Source organism: Hyla sarda, chromosome 11, assembly GCF_029499605.1.
Source record: "Hyla sarda isolate aHylSar1 chromosome 11, aHylSar1.hap1, whole genome shotgun sequence".
Lineage (NCBI taxonomy): Eukaryota > Metazoa > Chordata > Amphibia > Anura > Hylidae > Hyla > Hyla sarda.
This window is the reverse complement of record NC_079199.1, coordinates 12,756,467-12,777,437: the sequence shown is the minus strand read 5'-3', so window position 1 is coordinate 12,777,437 and position 20,971 is coordinate 12,756,467. Positions and strand designations below refer to the sequence as shown.

Genomic DNA, 20,971 nt, shown 5'->3' with positions numbered 1-20,971 from the left:
GTATACCAGTGCTACAAAGAGTACATGGTGGGTGGGGGCCCCGTTATAAATTTTGCACTAGGGCCCAGGAGTTTCCAGTTATACCTCTGATCAGTCCATTCTGATATCTACTTTACCAAATAATAACAAAATGCAAGTGATGCTGCTTAATCATTTTATTACCAAAATGTATTACCAAATAGTGTAAATCGCCCTCAGTAAGAAGGGGACTGGTACAATGGGGGAGATTTATCAAAACCAGTGCAGAGGAAGAGTGGTGCAGTTGCCCATAGCAACCAATCAGATTGCTTCTTTCATTTTCCACAGGCCTCTTTAGAGGCCTGTGGAAAATGAAAGAAGCAATCTGATTGGTTGCTATGGGCAACTGCACCACTCTTCCTCTGCACTGGTTTTGATAAATCTCCCCCAATAAGCCAACCTGCACATTGCAAGTAACACATCAAAAAGCTCAGAAATTGGGAGCAATAATAAAAAAATAACTATTACAGCTCTGCAAATGTACCACAGGATGATAGATAACATAGTGATGTTTGTTTATCTATCATCAGAGCATTACCCCCCCCCCCCCCATCTATAAAATACTGTAGAAAAATATTCACATCTGTACATAAGATTTTGGCGCAGTCGTCGCTCTCAGTCCACTTCTTCCATCCTGCTGGATGCGTCATCATCTCCCTCTAGTGGAGGCATCTCTTCTAGCACTGGGCTTGGTTCCTCCTCCAGAGTGACATCATCTTCGTCGATCCCTGTGCACAATAGTGACATCGTGAGATTGAATTGTCCACTAAAAGAATAGGTTAAAGGGGTACTCCGGAGGAAATATATATATATATATTTTTTTTTTTAATCAACAGGTGCCAGAAAGTTAAAACAGATTTGTAAATTACTTCTATTTAAAAATCTTAATCCTTCCAGTACTTTTCAGCTGCTCTGTGCTCCACAGGAAGTAGTATTTCTTTCTGGAGTTCTTTTCTGTCTGACCACAGTGCTCACTGCTGGCACATCTGTCCATGTCAGGAACTGTCCAGAGCAAGATAGGTTTGCTATGGGCATTTGCTTGTACTCTAGACAGTTCCTGACGTGGACAGAGGTATCAACAGAGAGCACTGTGGTAAGACTGGACAGAATTCCTCTGGGGCATACAGCAGCTGATAAGTACTGGAAGGATTAAAGGGGTACTCCAGTGGAAAGCTTTTATTTTTTTATAATGAACTGGTGCCAGAAAGTTAAACAGATTTGTAAATTACTTTACCCTTCCTGTACTTTTTAGCAGCTGTATGCTACAGAGGAAATTCTGTTTTTGAATTTCTTTTTTGTCTTGTCCACAGTGCTCTCTGCTGACACCTGATGTCCGTATCGGGATCTGTCAAGAGCAGGAGAAAATCCCCATAGCAAACCTATGCTGCTCTGGACAGTTCCTGACACGAACAGAGGTGTCAGCAGAGAGCACTGTGGACAAGACAAAATAGAAATTCAAAAAGAAAATCATTTCCATCTGTAGCATACAGCTGCTAAAAAGTACTGGAAGGGTAAATATTTTTTAATAGAAATCATTTACAAATCAGTTTATCTTTCTGGCACCAGTTGACTTATAAAGACCTAAAAAAAAAAAAATGTTTTCCACCGGAGTACCCCTTTTAAAGATGTTTAAATAGAAGTAAAAAAAAACAGAGTACCCCTTTAATGTGTATACCACACATATATCTAGTATAGTTTAGGCCATATATCAGGCCACTAATTGTCCTACACTAGCCAATTCTGATAAAACCAATGGTAGGATGGCTATTATCAAAACAGTACGGGAAATAGATGAACATTCCTCATTTTCCAATGGGATCTGGGATCCTACCACATAAATATAGATGATGAACACTATCATAGGGGGAGATTTATCAAAATCTGTGCAGAGGAAAAGTAGGCCAGTTGCCCATAGCAACCAATCAGATCACTTTCATTTTTAACAAGGCCTCTGCAAAATGAAAATGAAAGAAGCCATCTGATTGGTTGCTATGGGCAACTAGGCAACTTTTCCTCTCTGCACAGGTTTTGATAAAACTTCCCCCTATATTTGTCCAACCATTTATAGGATTTTATGAGCAGACTTCTGCACGGGGTGAACAAAAATTAGTTGTAAATAAGGGTGATCCAGTGGTCAGAACATCTGCCTGTCCGACTTACTGTATGTCTATGGCAGTGTTTCCCAACCAGGGTGCCTCCAGCTGTTGCTAAACTACAACTTCCAACATGCCCGGACAGCCTTCGGTTTAGTTTAGTTTAGTAACTTGTAGTTTAGCAACAGCTGGAGGCATCCTGGTTGGGAAATACTGGTCTATGGCCAACTATAATGCAGAAATGTTCTACAACGCCCAACTCACATTTCAGCCCATCGCGCACTCACCTAAGCCAAGCTTGATCATCCTGTAGATGCGGTTGGCATGTGTCTGGGGGTCTTCCAAGCAGAAACCGGATGACAGGAGGGCAGTCTCAAATAGCAGAGTAACCAGATCCTTCACAGATTTGTCATTCTTGTCGGTCTCCGCTTTTTGCCTCAGAGTTTCGATGATCGGATGTTCACAGTTGATCTCTAGGTGTTTCTTGGCTGCCATATAGCCCATTGTAGAGTTGTCGCGGAGAGCCTGAGCCTTCATGATACGCTCCATGTTGGCGGACCACCCATAGGTGCTGGTCACGATGCAACAAGGGGACTCAACCAGTCTGTTTGAGACGATCACCTGGAATCATAATAGACATTAGTGTAAGTTACAAATTTGGCAAAGTATGTGACCAGCGGCAGATCCAGAGTCTAATCTCGGGAGGGGCACTGTCAGGCTATATTTGCACGGGGGAATGTCCAGCACTTGGAATAGTATAAGGGAGGGCCTCCCTCCCCCTCTTGATCCGCCCCTGACCCTTGGAATAGTATCTCCCTCCCCACCCTTGGAATAGTATCAGGGAGGCCCCCCCCCCCCTCTTGATCCGCCCCTGACTTTGACTTGTGGACAATAATATAATGAGGACATACCTTTTCTACTTTCTTGTCCAATATCTCTTTCATGATCTGGCAGAGATTCTCAAACTTGGCCTTGATCTCCTCCTGCTTCTTCTTCTCTTCTTCATCCTCTGGAAGCTCCAGCCCTTCCTTAGTCACTGAGACCAAAGTCTTTCCATCAAACTCTTTGAGCTGTTGGACACAATACTCATCGATGGGCTCGGTCATGTAGATCACTTCTAGGCCGTGTTTTTTCAGTCTTTCCACGAAGGCTGAATGAGCCACTTGTTCCTTGGTCTCTCCTGGAAAGAAAAAGACCAAAATGGGAGGACAGAAGATGTTGGACTTGACCTCATATTATAGGTAAGTTGTCTGGTGCAAGGGTAACCTGGCAGGGTTTTCCTTATGCCGGGGAAGAAAAATCCAACTTCTCACTCACAGCGTATTCACCCGAGGACACAATTGGTGCAAGCAGTGTGTCTTTAGTTCAGATTGACAAAGGCTTGATGGACAATACTTTTCGAAGGGTTACCCCTTCTTCCTCAGGTCCGTTACCACGGACGTGAGGAAGAAGGGTTAACACTTCGAAACGCATTATCCATCAAACCTTTGTCAATCTGAACAAAAGACACACTGCTTGCACCAATTGTATCCTTGGATGCACCGTGAGCTAGAAGTCGGATTTTTCTTCCCCGGCACAAGGAAAACCGTGCCAGGTTACCCTTGTACTAGACAACTTACCTGCATCCAGCACCGTAGTGCCAATGGTACCGACAGCCAGCTGCCTCCCCAAACCAACCTATCAATACGTGCTTGCCAGTGTTGTGCCTGCCAGCACAACACCCCAAGGTGAGCAAACCCGTTCACCAGTCTTAGAACCAACTAACACCCCAAGTAGCTGCACAATATAGCACCGTATTCTGCTTTTTTTTTTCTCTCCTCTCTATATTGACCTCATATTAGACAGCAATAGATAAGCTCTTACCTGTGATGTAGTAGATGTGTTTCTGATTTTCTTTCATGCGAGACACATACTCGGTCAGGGAGATCATCTCATCTCCTGAAGCGGAAGAATGATAACGAAGGAGCTCAGAAAGCTTCTTACGGTTCTGGGTATCTTCATGGATTCCGAGCTATAAAATTGAACATGATAAATTAATAACGCAATACTTAGAACCATCCATGTCTTTTGGAGAAATATCTGTAAGTGGTGAGGGTTTCTACATATAGTGAACAGAGAATTGGCAAAAACTGGGAGGGTATAATCTTCGAGCGCTACTGTGTGATGGTTCCACAAAAGACTTCAATCAGCCAGCATCTACACAGGATTTTTCTTTATTCAGATAGATTTAGCAAAAGGACAACGCGTTTCGGCGCAAACTAGCTCCTTCCTCAGGTCCAAAACAACAGTAAGTTAAAGGGGAATTCCTGTGGAAAAAAAAGTTTTCAAATCAACTGATGCCATAAAATTAAACAGATTTGTAAATTACTTCTACTAAAAAAATCTTAACCCCTTTAGTAGTTATCAGCTGCTGTATACTACAGATATACTTCAGAGGAAGTTGTGTAGTTCTTTCCAGTCTGACCACAGTGCTCTCTGCTGATACCTCTGTCCGTGTCAGGAACCGTTCAGAGCAGGAGAGGTTTTCTATGGGGATTTGCTTCAAATCTGGACAGTTCCTGACATGAACAGAGGTGTCAGCAGAGAGCACTGTGGTCAGACTGGAAAGAATTTCACAAATTTCTCTGGAGCATACAGCAGCTGATAAGTACTGGAGGGCTTCAGATTTTTAAATAGAAGTAATTTACAAATCTGTTTAACTTTCTGGCACCGGTTGAATTGAAAACATTTGTTTTCCACTTGTTTCCACCAGAGTTCCCCTTTAAGATGTCCCGTGGAGGCTTCCTGTGCTGCGGCTGACAGCCGCAGCACAGGAAGCCTCCACGCGACATCTTAACTTATTGTTTTTTTTTGGACCTGAGGAAGGTGCCAGTTTGCTCCGAAACGTGTTGTCCTTTTGCTAAATTTATCTGAATAAAGAAAAATCCTGTGTAGATGCTGGTTGATTGAAGTCTTTTGTGGAACCATCGCACATTAGCGCATGAAGATTATACCTTCCCAGTTTTTGCCAATTCTCTGTTCACTATTTCGTACACCCCAATCTGGGTCGTGGAAAGAGGGTATCGAACAGCAGACTGTACTACACCTACCATAAACCCTCGAGTCCACACTCTGGTTGTGCTTACCTATTTGCATAACTGCTCAAGGTCAGTACGACACCAACAGGTGTGGTGGTGGCTTCTACTATTTTTTATTTATCTTTACCGTAAGGATACCACGCCAGGAAGCGCCCGCCTTTTTTCTCCATTTCTTTTCCTCCACATATGTAGCAATATATTCTTCAGTCCTTACCTTGAGATTCTTGGAGAACTGCTCGTAAAACTTCTTGTAGTTCTCTTTGTCCTCTGCCAGCTCAGTAAATAGTTCTAGGCACTTCTTCACCAGGTTCTTGCGGATGACTTTAAGGATTTTGCTCTGTTGCAGCATCTCACGGGAAATGTTAAGAGGTAAGTCCTCCGAGTCCACCACTCCCTTTATGAAATCTGCAGAAAACGGCAAAGCATAGTCAGACCACAAAGTCTTTCAGGACCATGGAAAACGGAATATGGGAAACCACATCAATAGGCTCAGAGGGTTCCACAATACATGTGCAACAACTTACTGAGGAACTCCGGAATCAGCTCATCGCAGTTGTCCATGATGAAGACTCTGCGCACGTACAGCTTGATGTTGTTCTTCTTCCTCTTGTTCTCAAATAAGTCAAAAGACGCCCGCCTGGGAACAAAGAGAAGGGCTCTGAACTCAAGCTGTCCTTCCACAGAGAAGTGCTAGAAACAAGAACATTGTAACATTAGAGCAAATATATGGAGCGAAGGTTTCATAATTGGTTTGCCTACAGAACACCTTCCTCCTGTAGCCAGTGGTGAAGCAATGGTAGAAAGGTTGTGACACATTCTCACCCCATGTAGTTGTTTTACTTGCCCTATGAACAAGAGTATGACTACTGTAATACTGCCCCTATGTATGAGAATATGACTACTGTAATATTGCCCCTATGTATGAGAATATGAATACTGTAATACTGCCCCCTATGTACAAGAATATAACTACTATAATACTGTCTCCTATGTACAAGAGTATAACTACTATAATACTGCTCCTATAAAGAAGAACATAACTACTATAATACTGCTCCTATATACAAGAATATAACTACTATAATACTGCTCCTATATACAAGAAAATAACTACTATAATACTGCTCCTATGTACAATAATATAACTACTATAATACTGCTCCTATGTACAAGAATATAACTTCTATAATACTGCCTCCTATATACAAGAATATAACTACTATAATACTGCTCCTATATACAAGAATATAACTTCTATAATACTGCTCCTATATACAAGAATATGACTACTGTAATACTGCTCCTATATACAAGAATATGACTACTGTAATACTGCTCCTATATACAAGAATATAACTACTATAATACTGTCTCCTATATACAAGAATATAACTTCTATAATACTGCTCCTATATACAAGAATATAACTACTATAATACTGCTCCTATATACAAGAATATAACTACTATAATACTGCTCCTATATACAAGAATATAACTACTATAATACTGCTCCTATATACAAGAATATAACTACTATAATACTGCTCCTATATACAAGAATATAACTACTATAATACTGCCCCTATATACAAGACTATAACTACTATAATACTGCTCCTATGTACAAGAATATAACTTCTATAATACTGCCTCCTATATACAAGAATATAACTACTATAATACTGCTCCTATATACAAGAATATAACTTCTATAATACTGCTCCTATATACAAGAATATGACTACTGTAATACTGCTCCTATATACAAGAATATGACTACTGTAATACTGCTCCTATATACAAGAATATAACTACTATAATACTGTCTCCTATATACAAGAATATAACTTCTATAATACTGCTCCTATATACAAGAATATATCTACTATAATACTGCTCCTATATACAAGAATATAACTTCTATAATACTGCTCCTATATACAAGAATATGACTACTGTAATACTGCTCCTATATACAAGAATATGACTACTGTAATACTGCTCCTATATACAAGAATATAACTACTATAATACTGTCTCCTATATACAAGAATATAACTTCTATAATACTGCTCCTATATACAAGAATATAACTACTATAATACTGCTCCTATATACAAGAATATAACTACTATAATACTGCTCCTATATACAAGAATATAACTACTATAATACTGCTCCTATATACAAGAATATAACTACTATAATACTGCTCCTATGTACATGAATATGACTACTGTAATACTGCCCCTATGTACAAGAATATGACTACTGTTATACTGCCCTCTCTATACAATAATATAACCAGAATATATGAATGGATTAGCCCTATGTCATTCTACTCACTTTAACAGCCAGATGATCCTCCCAGTCGTTGGTGAGACTCTTGTAGAACTCTCCATACTCTTCATTGCCAATATCATCGGGGTTGCGGGTCCAGATGGGTTTGGTTTTATTCAGTTCTTCTTGGTCAATGTATTTTTCTTTGACCTTTCTTGTCCTCTTTTTCTTTCCATCTTTTGTGCTATCTTCCTCTTCATCAGCTCCTATGTCTTCAATCTTGGGCTTGTCTTCTTTGTTTTCTTCATCCTTGCTTTCTGCCATTTCTTCTTCTGTGTCATCAATACTGACTTCTTTCTCGCGCTGCTTCTCCACCTGTCCGGCAAGGAAACAGATAAATCAGAACTTTTGTAGAATTCCACACACTGTAGAATTTTGTAGAATCAACACATTCAGCTGCTTGTAGAGTCCACTGGGTGGCCAAGAATTAAGCTACTTGGGTAAAAGTTGCACCAGTTTTATGGCAACTGTGCACTGTTTGGACATGTTATTGGGGCCACCATGGACACCCACCACTGTTTTGGGTTGGTTGTATGCAATTGTATGCCATTGTTTTGTGGCGCTGCAATATGCTCCACTTTCTAGAAATGTAAAATGAAAGTTTGTACAAGCAACAGGTTTGGCAGCACCATGGGTATAGTTAAAGGGGTACTCCGCCCCTAGACATCTTATCCCCTATCCAAAAGCGGCAGCGGGGGTCGTGATGTCATGACCACACCCCCTTAATGCAAGTCTATGGGAGGGGTGTGTGGCCACGCCCCCTTCCATAGACTTGCATTGAGGGGGCATGGTGTGATGTCACGAGGGGCGTGATCATGACATCACGACCACCACCGCCCGCTTCAAGCGTTCGGAACAAAGTGTTCCGAACAATGGGGCAGCAGAGTACGCCTTTAAGGGGAGTGCAGACATAGCAATTGCACAAAGGCATCGATGCATAAGGTGGCTCAAAGATCCCTCTACCATATAAGAAGACCCCAGAATTATAAAAGGCACTTGGTAGCTGGAATGGAAGGGACTGCATACTACAAATGTTGCTTTGGGCCCAAACAGCCTTAAGTGACACCTCTGTGCAGCACTCATCACCCAATACATGACCCCCACTGATCATGGCATTAGAGTCCCTTGTCCCCCTACACATGATTGGCTGACACCCTTTTCTCTATCGGACCTCTGACGATAGCTAAATATAGTCCCATAGCTAGTGAGAAGAGTGGCAGTCGAGCCAGTTAGTAGTTAATAAGTTTTAGTCTTTGGGTCAACAGGTCCCATATTGCATACTTACATACAAAGTGATGGGGTAGCCAATAAACTGAGAGTGCTTCTTCACCACCTCCTTGACCCTCCTTTCCTCCAAGTACTCAGTCTGATCTTCCTTTAAGTGCAAAATCACCTTTGTCCCACGTCCCAGGGGTTCACCTAACAGCACAAAGGGGTAGGTTGTTCAGAGCGGGGACTATTGAAGGGTGTTCTTTATGCAGGACAGGGCAACTGGATTATATCAAACTAATGTGAGAGCGATACAGGGTCAATAACTTACCATGGTCTAGTCTGATGGTGAAGGATCCTCCGGCTGAAGACTCCCAGATATACTGCTCATCATCATTGTGCTTGGTGATCACGGTCACTTTATCAGCTACAAGGTAGGCCGAGTAGAAACCAACACCGAACTGACCAATCATAGAAATATCCGCTCCGGCCTGCAGAGCCTCCATGAAAGCCTTGGTTCCGGACTTGGCGATGGTGCCCAGGTTGTTGATGAGATCGGCTTTTGTCATGCCGATGCCGGTGTCAATAATAGTCAGGGTGCGGTCAAGCTGGTTGGGGATCAGGTCGATCTTCAGCTCTTTGCACGAATCCAGTTTGCTGGGGTCGATAAGACTCTCATAGCGGATTTTGTCCAGAGCCTGAAATATAGAATATGCCATGATAAGAATAAAGAGAATAGAGACATTGGGGGGAGATTTATCAAAATTTGTGTAGAGGACGAGTGGTGCAGTTGCCCATAGCAACCAATCAGCTCACTTCTTTTGTTTTTAAAGAGGCCTGTGAAAAATGAAAAGCCATCTGATTGGTTGCTATGGGCAACTGCACCACTCTTCCTCTACACAGGTTTTGATAAATCTCCCCCATTGGTTTCAGTTTAGCATTGACAATATGGAATGGTGACATCTACTTAATGTATACAGCACAGTAGATGGAGTAACCAAGCTGCGGTTGGATTGGGGGCATTCACAGCTTCTGTACCATGGGTCAGGAGCTAAACGTTATACCTCAGATTAAGATGAACCCCATGTATAATAGTCTTAAGACCCCAGTACACAGTATTATATTGGATGAACCCAACGACCTTGATGACTGATCAACAACATAATATACACGGGGGCCATCAGTCTAGCAGATGTTGGGGAAATAAGGATACGGCATGTAAGATTTCCTCAACATCAAGTGAGATAAGTCGAGCCCAGTGTTCATGTGCATGGGGAAAAGGGGGATTTGGAGAGATAGCTTTTTGGCTGACAGCTATGACGTATGTATATATGTACGGCCACCTTAAAGGGGGTACATCACCCCTTGACAGCTTATCCCCTATCTAAAGGATCTCAGCTGCAGTACACCAGACATCCGGTGCACAGAGCGAACTTCGCTCCATGCTGGATGACTGGCGATGTGGGGCAGAGGCTTGTGATGTCACGGCCGCGCTTGTGCAGTCACGACCACGCCCCCTCAATGCAAGTCTATGGGAGGGGGCGTGACTGTGGGATAAGATGTCTAGTGGATCGTGTTCACCATGCTTGAACTTACGTCAGATGAGTTGGAGATAATTTCTCGTAGGAAGATCTCCTTGTTGGAATAGAAAGTGTTGATGATCAGGGACATAAGCTGCGCGATCTCAGCTTGGAAGGCAAAAGTCTCCACCTCCTCCTCCATCATCTTGGCTTCCTCGGGCATCCTGAGCAATGCAAATGTACAACATAATAAGCCACTTGAATACATAGAATACGACATAGTCATGATACCATAGCAAAAGCTGAAGATTTGCTATGTCCAACCTTGTAGAGTAAAGGTCTACAAACTGTGGACTTCCACATTGTTCCAAAACTACAACTCATAGCATGCCCGGACAGCCGTTGGCTGTCCGGGCATGCTGGGGGTTGTAGTTTTGCAACAGCTGGAGGCACCCTGGTAGGAAAACTATTGCAGTGCCTCCTTTTTAGTGGAATGGGACAAGCTGAAGTACCAGTAGTATGGGACAAGATAAACCACTACTCTTATAAAAAAAATAAAGGGGGGTGCAATTCCAGGTCGGACCCCCAAGGATCAAGTAGGAAAGGCCATGAAGGATAAAATCCAGGAGAGCCTCTTGAGTATACCTGCATACTGCATACTGGTATGGAAAACTTCACTGCTTATATCTAGAACAGTCATCTGCAATCTGTGGCACACCAGCTGTTGAGAAACTACTATTCCCATTATCTCTTGACAGTCACGGGCTCTCAGGGCATGCTGGTAGTTATAGTTACCCTACTACCAGTAGATGCGCACCTCAGATTTTAATCCTGTGCAAGTAAGCAACAAAGGATCCTAAACAGCAAGCAGTTATGAGTTATTAGGTCAGCATATGAGGATGGGATATGAGGTCGGGACATGAGGACGGGATATGAGGTCGGGATATGAGGTCGGGATATGAGGTCGGGATATGAGGTCGGGATATGAGGTCGGGATATGAGGTTGGGATATGAGGACGGCATATGAGGACGGCATATGAGGTCGGGATATGAGGTCGGGATATGAGGATGGGATATTAGGAAGAGATATCAGAATAGGACATAAGGTTGAGATATGAGATGGGATATGAGGACAGGATATGAAGATGAGATATGAGGAGGGGATATGAGGAAGAGATATCAGAACAGGACATAAGGTTGGGATATGAGACAGTATATGAGGACGGGATATGAGGATGAGATATGAGAACTTGACACGAGGATGGGATATTAGGAAGAGATATGAGAACAAGATATAAGGTCGGGATATGAGGACGGGATATGATGGCTAGATAAGAGGAAGAGCTATGAGGTCGGGATATGAGAAAGGGATATGAAGTTGTGGTCGCCCAGTATGGGAGGTGTTACCCCTATCTGGCAGCCTCCCTTCAGTGTCCCCTGGGCCCCTTGTACTTGTTCCCCCTGTATATATGTTTTGCTATGTATTATTATATATAATGTGTTGTTGCTTTAACAAATGTACCATGTGACTTGTCATGTGATTGTTACCCAGGAGGTACCAGTGACCAGGTGATCTCACTCTTTGAGCTCTGCTCTTCTGCTAAGCTGGGGTCCAGTCCTAGAGAGCGTCCAGAGTCATTGGAGGCCTCAAGTCAAGTCTGCAGCCACAGTTAATTGAAAGTAAGCTACAGTCATAGCTTTGTCAGTCGTCAGTCCCTGTCAGCAACTGTCAAGTCAGTGTAGCCTGCAGCAAGCCCTTAAGGTCTCTGAGTCACTGGTCACCTCCTTGGGCCCTGGCTGAACTGTATAGACTTTACCATCTGTCTACCCTCAGTAAAGCTACCATTATCCATAACTTGGCGTCAGAGTCATTATTGCCCCCGTGCCTAGCCCAGGATGTAACGGTATACCTTCGGGTGGTATTGAGGATAAACCACTCCCTGGCGTCACGAATACAAGGGATTAATGCCATCTGCCCCTAGGGTAACAACATCTGCCCTCATCACACCCCGTAACCATAAGGTTGGCAAATGAGGATGGGATATGAGGACGGGATATAAGGATAGCATATGAGGACAGGATAGGACGACAACATATGAGGTCAAGATATGAGGTCAAGAGCGTCATTGTAGCTTTTTCTCTTCTACAAGATTTAGGTATGAAGACCGAGTAATAGTATATCATAAAATTGCATGATTTTCCTTTACACAATTAATAAGAAGCAAACAACTAATAGGAATTATTTGCTGAAACAGGAAAATCCCTGTAATGCACATTTCCAGTCTAACCCTCCTTACCTGTTATATATATGTGCGGTATACCCTTCTGATGTAAATCCAATCTTTATCCGCTGTGTAGTATTCTCTATCAGTCTTATGAGACTGCTCTGCGTCTGTCTCTCTGTCTTTGCTCTGTGTTCCCAGCTGCTCTTTATACCCCGGGATGCCGCATTCTGGAAGAGTCTCAGGACTGGAAGGGCCGAGAAGCAGAAGTTTCCAGACTCCCAGGGTGTAGGGTGTCAGTACTAAATTGGATAAGGAGAAAGGGGGGTCATCTGCATTGCAACACAGCAAATGTCTATTTATATCCACGGCTATCGACAATGGGTTACATCACACTATGTGCTCCATTCATGCAGAAGAATTAGGGGAACCAAAAAGGGTTGCACTAAATTTAAGAATAGTTATAAGGGGCTCATTTGCAGTGTTTTAACCGATGTTGCAATTGGCCATATGCCAGTGTTTCCCAACCAGGGTGCCTCGAGCTGTTGCAAAACTACAACTCCCAGCATGCCCGGACAGCCAACGGCTGCTGGGAGTTGTAGTTTTGCAACAGCTGGAGGCACCCCTGGTTGGGAAACACTGACCTATACTATATAGTCCAACATTCTGGGAGTTGTAGTTTTGCAACAGCTGGAGGCACCCCTGGTTTGGAAACACTGACCTATACTATATACTACTATATAGTCCAACATGATGGGAGTTGTAGTTTTCGTTTGGGGCAGCTGCTGAGCCACAGGCTGTATCAGGGCATGCTGGGAGTTGTAGTTTTGCAACAGCTGTAGGCATCCCTGGTTGGGAAACACTGACCTATACTATATACTACTATATAGTCCAAGATGCTGGGAGTTGTAGTTTTGCAACAGCTGGAGGCACCCTGGTTGGGAAACGTTGCCATATGCCGATGATATTAAAGGGGTACTCTGGTGCTTAGACATCTTATCCCCTATCCAAAGGATAGGGGATAAGATGCCTGATCGCGGGAGTCCTGCCGCTGGGGACTCCAGTGATCTTGCACGCGGCACCCCGTTTGTAATCAGTCCCCGGAGAGCGATCGCTCCGGGTCTGATTACCGGCGACCACAGGGCCGACGGCGTGTGATGTCACGCCTCCACCCCGTGTGACGTCACGCTCCGCCCCTCAATGCAAGCCTACGGGAGGGGGCGTGATAGCTGTCACGCCCCTTCCCGTAGTCTTGCATTGAGGGCGGAGCGTGATGTCACACGGGGGCGGAGGCGTGACGTCATACGCCGCCGGCCCTGTGGTCGCCGGTAATCAGACCCGGAGCGAACACGCTCCGGGGACTGATTACAAACAGGGTGCCGCATGCAAGATCATGGGGGTCCCCAGCGGCGGGACTCCCGCGATCAGGCATCTTATCCCCTATTCTTTGGATAGGGGATAAGATGTCTAAGCACCGGAGAACCCCTTTAACAATACAAAAGTCAATACAGCACAATATTCCAACAAATTGGAATGGCTGGTGGTGTGGATATAGAGGTTGCAGAGATTGCGGTTGCTATACCTGCTAGGCCTCCCTGCTATATGAGAAGATAGCAATTGTGTAAGTGGGTGGAGCTTAAACGCAATGATACGATGATGTCATCACACCAGGTGTCATAATTGTTAAAATGAATTACACTATTATAAAAGTATTAAAATATACTTAAATCCATTAAGGACTCATCAATTTTTCATTTTTTTATTATCATTTTTTTCCTCCTCGCCTTTAAAGAGGTGCTCCGGTGGAAAACATATTTTTAAAATCAACTGGTGCCAGAAAGTTAAACACATTTGTAAATTACTTCTATAAAAAAATCTTTACCCTTCCAGTACTTTTTAGCAGCTGTATGCTACAGAGGAAATTATTTTCCACTTGTCCACAGTGCTCTCTGCTGACACCTGATGCCTGTATCAGGAACTGTCCAGAGCAGGAGTAGAGGCGGATATGGGGCGGAGGCTCGTGACGTCACGGTCACGCGCCCCCCCCCCCCTAGAATTGCATTGAGGGGGTGTGCCCGTGATGTCACAAGCGAGTGCAGCCGTGTTGTCACAAGCCTCCGGTGCTGAACCAGACGCTCTAAACAAATGCCACGTGCAGCAGGTAGATTGCGGGGGTCCCCAGTGAAGGGACCTCCTCAATCGGACATCTTATCCCCTGTCCTCTGGATAGGGGATACGATCTCTAGGGGCAGAGTACCCCTTTAATGCTGGGCCATAGCAGGGCATTGATCAGTGTTATTGGAGCTCTACTTCCCCAGTCTGCCAAAGCAGACTTGATTACCAAGGGAGCTGTAGTAGGAGAAATGGCTCCTGCCGAAGAAGCGGGTAGCATTGCGCCACAATTCCCGTCTGGCCATATATATTTAAAAACATGATCGCATTGTACAACTTTAAATAACCCTGCCAGGAGCCCTGAATGGCCACTTGGTGCCACCCATTCAGATCTCCCGGCGGGGTATTTGAATATGAAGTTTTGACTGAAAAATATACTTTGCAGGGAAACAGAGAATGTCACCCGCTCTGCTGGTTAATAAATTTTGATCACATCGAGTCTCAGAAGTAAAACCCAATGCGATCAATCCCTCCCCGCCCATGTACTACTACTACTCCCAACATGGAACAGACTCTGTTCCATGATGGGAGTAGTAGTACCAGCGCTACAGTAGTCTCCCCAGTTGCCCACAGGCTCTTGCAGCCAGGGGAACTACTACTCCTATCATGGAAACAAGTCTATTCCATTATGGGAGTAGTAGTAGTACCAGCACTGTAGAAGTCCCGGGTGGCTGCGGAGCATGCGGAATCATGCGGAAATTTCCGCAAAGATTCCGCTTGAATTGCGCATCTGTTTAAAATCTGCAGAATTCTGCACCAAAACAATGCAGATGCAGAATTGATGCAGATAGGTGGAATTTCCACTGTGTGAACGCGGCCTTACTGGTGGAATTATAGGATTTGCAGCAAGAGTGAAGCTGTGTCTTTGGTGTTGTATAATGGAAAACAATTGGAGGTGTTGCATAAAGAAGACAGTGATCCCCAGCGTGTAGACCACCAGCTGTTACTAAACTACATCTCCCAGCATGCCCGGACAACCTGCGGGTATCAGGTTACATTGTGATTTTGGGGATCACTGGTTGAATACGCTCAGATCAATAGTATTTGTAGGGAGTAAAATATATATAAATAAATAAATAACAAAAAGTTTATGATGCGCTAAATAGCATTTAGCGCAGACTGAAAGTTCCAATGTATCAGCATTTATTACTGAATATTCTAGTCTCTTAAAGGGGTATTCCAGGCAAAAACTTTTTTTTATATATCAACTGGCTCCGGAAAGTTAAACAGATTTGTAAATTACTTCTATTAAAAAATCTTAATCCTTCCAATAGTTATTAGCTTCTGAAGTGGAGTTGCTGGTTTCTGTCTAACTGCTTTCTGATGACTCACGTCCCAGGAGCTGTACAGCTCCTATGGGGATATTTTCCCATCATGCACAGCTCCCGGGACGTGACATCATCATTGAGCAGTTAGACAGAAAACTTCAGAAGCTAATAACTATTGGAAGGATTAAGATTTTTTAATAGAAGTAATTTACAAATCTGTTTAACTTTCCGGAGCCAGTTGATATATATAAAAAAGTTTTTGTCTGGAATACCCCTTTAAGGGTATGTTCACACTACGTAATTCCCGCAGAATTCCGTGGGCGGAATTCCACTATCTGAATTACGCGCTGTGAACATAAACATCAGTGTGAATGGGTTTCCGCTAGACTCGTTCACACTGAGCAGTTTCAGCGGCAGACAATTCCGCTTCTGAAATTGTTTCGAGCAAAGAAAGAAGATGTTAATTTTTGCGCGGAAGTCCGCGAGCACTGCATAGCCGACATTGGTGATGGCGCAGTACCGTGCTGTCCTACCGCCGAAGTATCTTGACGGCGGCCGCCAAAATGGAGTCTCCGCTCACGGAATTCTGCGAGCGGAGATTCCATTCAAACTCCGTAGTGAGAACATTCTTCCTGAGGAGTAAGGGACTTTCTTATGGTTAATGCCTCTCTCTTATGTTCGGAGAAATGTGCATTTAGTTTATTTATTTGTTCTGTCCCTTTAACTAACTATGAAGTGTATAATGGGATTACATGAACTTTTTTTTAGAAGCTTCTAGATATCTATTTGCAGCACTGTGTTCTAGATGAGTCCGTACTATATATATCTCTACTTATTCTGGTCGGCTCTATAAATAGATACGTACGTATGTTATGTACGTATGTTAAGTAGAGGATCGTGAAGGAATTAATAACATATGTATGAGAGTTTTCTGCCATAGAAAGTTAAAATTTTTGGCACAAATTTCTTAAATTTCTCAAAAATGTGCACCTCAAAAGTACGGACCGCTTACGTAGCGTATTTCACGCTGCGCAAAATCATCTGCAGCAGCGGGCAATACGCTGCTTATTCTCAGATAATCATACACACAGGGCTATGCAGCGTAAGCGGTACGTGGGACCGTACCCTTAGGGTCTGTTCACACTTACAGGATCTGCTGCATATTTTGTGCAGCTAAATTTTCTACCACTTAAAGGGGTATTCCAGGCCAAAACTTTTTTTTTTATATATCAACTGGCTCCGGAAAGTTAAACAGATTTGTAAATTAAAAAATAATGTGGATTGTGTGCAGCTCACAAGAAATAGGGGGCGAGGTTAACTGCGATGCTTTTTCACCCAAAAAAGAAGCAAAAATAGTATTATATATATATATAAAAAGGGAGAACTCAGTCCTCAGTCACCCACCTGTTCAAACAGGTATGTGATGGAGGAATGGATTCACTAGACAATGTTATAAAAGATTTATTAATAAAAATATAACCAATCCACAAACTGCAGGGCCCTACGAATGTGTAATGAAATTACAGTAAAATGATTATGAGAAATGGAAATAATCATTTTACTGTAAATAATCATTTTATTGTAATTTCATTACACATCCGTAGGGCCCTGCAGTTTGTGGATTGGTTATATTTTTATTAATAAATCTTTTATAACATTGTCTAGTGAATCCATTCCTCCATCACATACCTGTATGAACAGGTGGGAGACTGAGGACTGAGTACTCCCTCTTTTTTTTTTTTTTTTTTTTTTTTACAGATTTGTAAATTACTTCTATTAAAAAATCTTAATCCTTCCAATAGTTATTAGCTTCTGAAGTTGAGTTGTTGTTTTCTGTCTAACTGCTCTCTGATGACTCATGTCCCGGGAGCTGTGCAGTTCCTATGGGGATATTCTCCCATCATGCACAGCTCCCGGGACGTGACATCATCATTGAGCAGTTAGACAGAAAACTTTTAGACAGAGCAGTTAGACAGAGAATTTTTAATAGAAGTGATTTATGAATCTGTTTAACTTTCCGGAGCCAGTTGATATATAAAAAAAAGGTTTTGCCTGGAAAACCCCTTTAACTTCAATAGGTAGCAAAATCAGCTGCAGAAAATATGCAGCAAAAAATTGCACCCTTAAAAGGGGTTATCCACCACAAAGTGATTTTAGTACATATGTGCCAGGCTTTTTGTGAACTGGGTATTTCCTGTTGGATTTGGTTCTCAAACTACACATCCCATAGTTCCATGCTTGTAAGTTTAAGGTCACTTACCTCCCTCCCACACATCAGCCAGCCCACGCATTGCAGTACAAATGAGCTGCATCCATTCAGTGTTTTCTAATCAGGGTGCCTACAGCGGTCGCTCCACCCATTGAAGCAGGATTGGCTCCCTTTGCACACCTAACTAGTGATGTCAGGTCACGACACACACTGCAACCTGGGAAATCCATATACCTGAGTAATTGCGTATGCTGTAAAAAAATAAAAAATATTGGGGTGAAAATCACATAAGAATTGCGAGACCACCGTCACACACAGGTACAGACACTATATTATGAACTACACTAATTTTAAAGTCCCTGTAGCATAGTCAAATAAAAAAAAATTCTGGAATACCCCTTTAAGCCAATGTCAAAAAGTGGGTGGAGCTTATCCTGATTAGGGTGTGGCCTCCCACAATGCAGTGCATTTGCTATAATTTATTCTAGAAACATACATTTTAATTGAAATCTACACCAGCTCGTAGCTGGTATCGATTTCAGTCTGTGGAGCATGAGCAGTCACTGCCAGGCCAAATTTATTAAGAGGACAGAACTTCTTAGTAACATTGGCGCATTTTGCACAAGCACACTATAATTTGAAGGGTAACTATAAAAAAAAAAAAATTTTTTTTGCTATTGCACTCCTTATGGTAAATAAAAAAGATTTCTAATATACTTTGTTTAAAAAAAAATGAAGTTTTCTATGGGCTCTGAACACCGAGGACAAGCGGGGCTCTGTACAGTGAGGACAAGCGGGGCTCTGTACAGTGAGATGTGACATGCCACCAGCTCACACAGCAGGATGATTTACAAGCCAGGAGCCTGTACAGTCAATACTAGGCAAAAGTGAGGACAGTAAAATCTACAGCACACGACGCAAAAAAAAAAAAATAATAATAATAAAAAAAAAAAAAGCCCTCAAACAGCTCCATGGTGTTTTTTTGTTAGTTTTTTTTTTCTAATAAAACGAAACTAAAATTATCCAAATTTGGAATCATTCAAATTGTACTGACCCGTAGAATAAATTTAACGTGTCATTGTTACCTTATGGTGAACTCTGATAAAATTATCGTCCCACAAACTTATGCAATTTCATTTTATTAAGTTTTTTTTTTTTTATACAGTATATTACATGGTAAAGTAAAGGGGGCCAGTGAAGAAAAAATACACGTTGACCAGCAAAAAAATTAAAGGGTACCTCTCATCAAAAAAACTTTTGATATATTATAGATTAATGTATGCAGAATAACTTTACAATTGCATGTTATTAACAAATATGCTTCTTTCTATTTAATTTTCCACTTTGAAGAAATGACCACTAGGGGTCTCCCTACCAGTCCAGGCAGCAAGCATTTCAGACTCATGCTGGAGTCCTAAACACTACGAGCTGCCAGTCTGCTTTGTTCACAAAGGAGAACACTCAGAGCTGCCAGCCTGCTTTGTTCACAGCCTGTTTGGCTGTGAACAAAGCAGACTGGCAGCTCTGAGTGTTTAGGACTCCAGCATGAGTCAGAAATGCTTGCTGACAGGACTGATCGGGAAAAATACAATAGAAAGAAGCATATTTTTCATTAACATGCTATTGGAAAGTTATTCAACATTCATTAATCTAAAATATATCATAAGTTTATTTGATGAGAGGTCCCCTTTAAGTGGGAATAAAAAGTAATAAGTGGGTTAATACAGAGTTTTCCAAACAGTGTGTCTCTAGCTGCTGCAAAACTACAACTCCCAGCATGCCCGGACATGCTGGGAGTTGTAGTTTTGAAACTGCTGGAGACACACTGTTTGGAAAACACTGGGTGAAAATATAAATTTAAAGGGAAACTATAGCTACAGGAGCAGAGGTCTGCACATCCAGGGGGCACAAACACCCCTAAAGACCCCCAAACGGGTGGAGCACTGGAGGAGAGCTATGGTTATAACGTGCATTTCTCTAAATGGCCAGCAGAGTGCACTAACAAAACGCAGACAGCCGCTTACACCCTGCGACGAGCCCGCATGCGCAGTACGGCCGATAACATCACAGGAGCCCCGCCCACCTAGAGGAAAGGCCTCGCTGTAGTGAGCGAACCCCTGAGGGCTTGTCTTGCGCATGCGCGCATCACCAGATCCGGGTATTTGGCAGGATGAGAGCTGCTTTCCAAGATGGCGGCGGAGGGAGGAGGGAAGGAAATGAACGAAATTAAGACCCAGTTCACCACCCGGGAAGGCCTCTACAAGCTCCTCTCTCACTCCGAGTACAGCCGCCCCAACCGGGTGCCCTTTAATTCGCAGGGCTCCAACCCTGTCAAGGTTTCGTTCGTCAACGTCAACGACCAGTCCGGTAACGGGGACAGGATCTGCTTCAATGTGGGCCGAGAGCTCTACTTCTACATCTATAAGGGCGTCAGGAAGGTAAGAACACCCGGGAGGGGGCGGGGCCGGGTGTCACATTGGGCCGGAATGGCGGCGGTGTGACTGCAGAGTCAGGTTACACAACACTGCTGCTCAATGGAGGCTGAGACATCACATGAGGCGGCTCCACACCCTGCACCGGCCCGGCGGCTCCCTGACTGCCTCCACACTGACCGCCCGCCCCCTCCCTCCTGACCGCCTGCCCGCCCCCTCCCTCCTGACCGCCTGCCCGCCCCCTCCCTCCTGACCGCCTGCCCGCCCCCTCCCTCCTGACCGCCTGCCCCCCCCCTCCCTCCTGACCGCCTGCCCCCCCCCTCCCTCCTGACCGCCTGCCCCCCCCCTCCCTCCTGACCGCCTGCCCCCCCCCTCCCTCCTGACCGCCTGCCCCCCCCCTCCCTCCTGA

The 20,971-nt window shown here is 43.5% G+C and overlaps 2 protein-coding genes across 4 annotated transcripts in view; one reads left to right on the top strand and one right to left on the bottom strand.

Annotated features, from left to right (window-relative positions):
- Window positions 1-408: 408 nt before the first annotated feature.
- On the bottom strand, window positions 409-20,318 carry LOC130295881 (heat shock protein HSP 90-alpha-like). Of its 3 annotated transcripts, XM_056547164.1 has the most exons (13): window positions 20,214-20,315; window positions 18,182-18,381; window positions 12,557-12,783; window positions 10,336-10,483; window positions 9,071-9,437; window positions 8,816-8,949; window positions 7,537-7,845; window positions 5,713-5,878; window positions 5,403-5,593; window positions 3,975-4,122; window positions 3,023-3,291; window positions 2,399-2,732; window positions 409-746 (listed from the first exon to the last, which is right to left on the bottom strand). In XM_056547164.1, the coding sequence occupies exons 4-13, from the start codon at window positions 10,480-10,482 to the stop codon at window positions 634-636; spliced, it is 2,178 nt and encodes a 725-aa protein (XP_056403139.1). In that variant the 5' UTR covers window position 10,483; window positions 12,557-12,783; window positions 18,182-18,381; window positions 20,214-20,315; the 3' UTR covers window positions 409-633. The 3 variants fall into 3 exon arrangements, with proteins under 3 accessions (XP_056403139.1, XP_056403140.1, XP_056403138.1); XM_056547165.1 differs by lacking the exon at window positions 18,182-18,381 and having other exon boundaries at window positions 20,214-20,318; XM_056547163.1 differs by lacking the exon at window positions 20,214-20,315 and having other exon boundaries at window positions 18,182-18,407.
- WDR20 (WD repeat domain 20) overlaps window positions 20,205-20,971 on the top strand; it is a 38,617-nt gene continuing 37,850 nt past the window's right edge. The window contains exon 1 of the mRNA XM_056547166.1: window positions 20,205-20,568. Coding sequence (XP_056403141.1) covers window positions 20,320-20,568 — 249 coding nt within the window. The 5' untranslated portion in view covers window positions 20,205-20,319. The remainder of the gene's footprint in view (window positions 20,569-20,971) is intronic.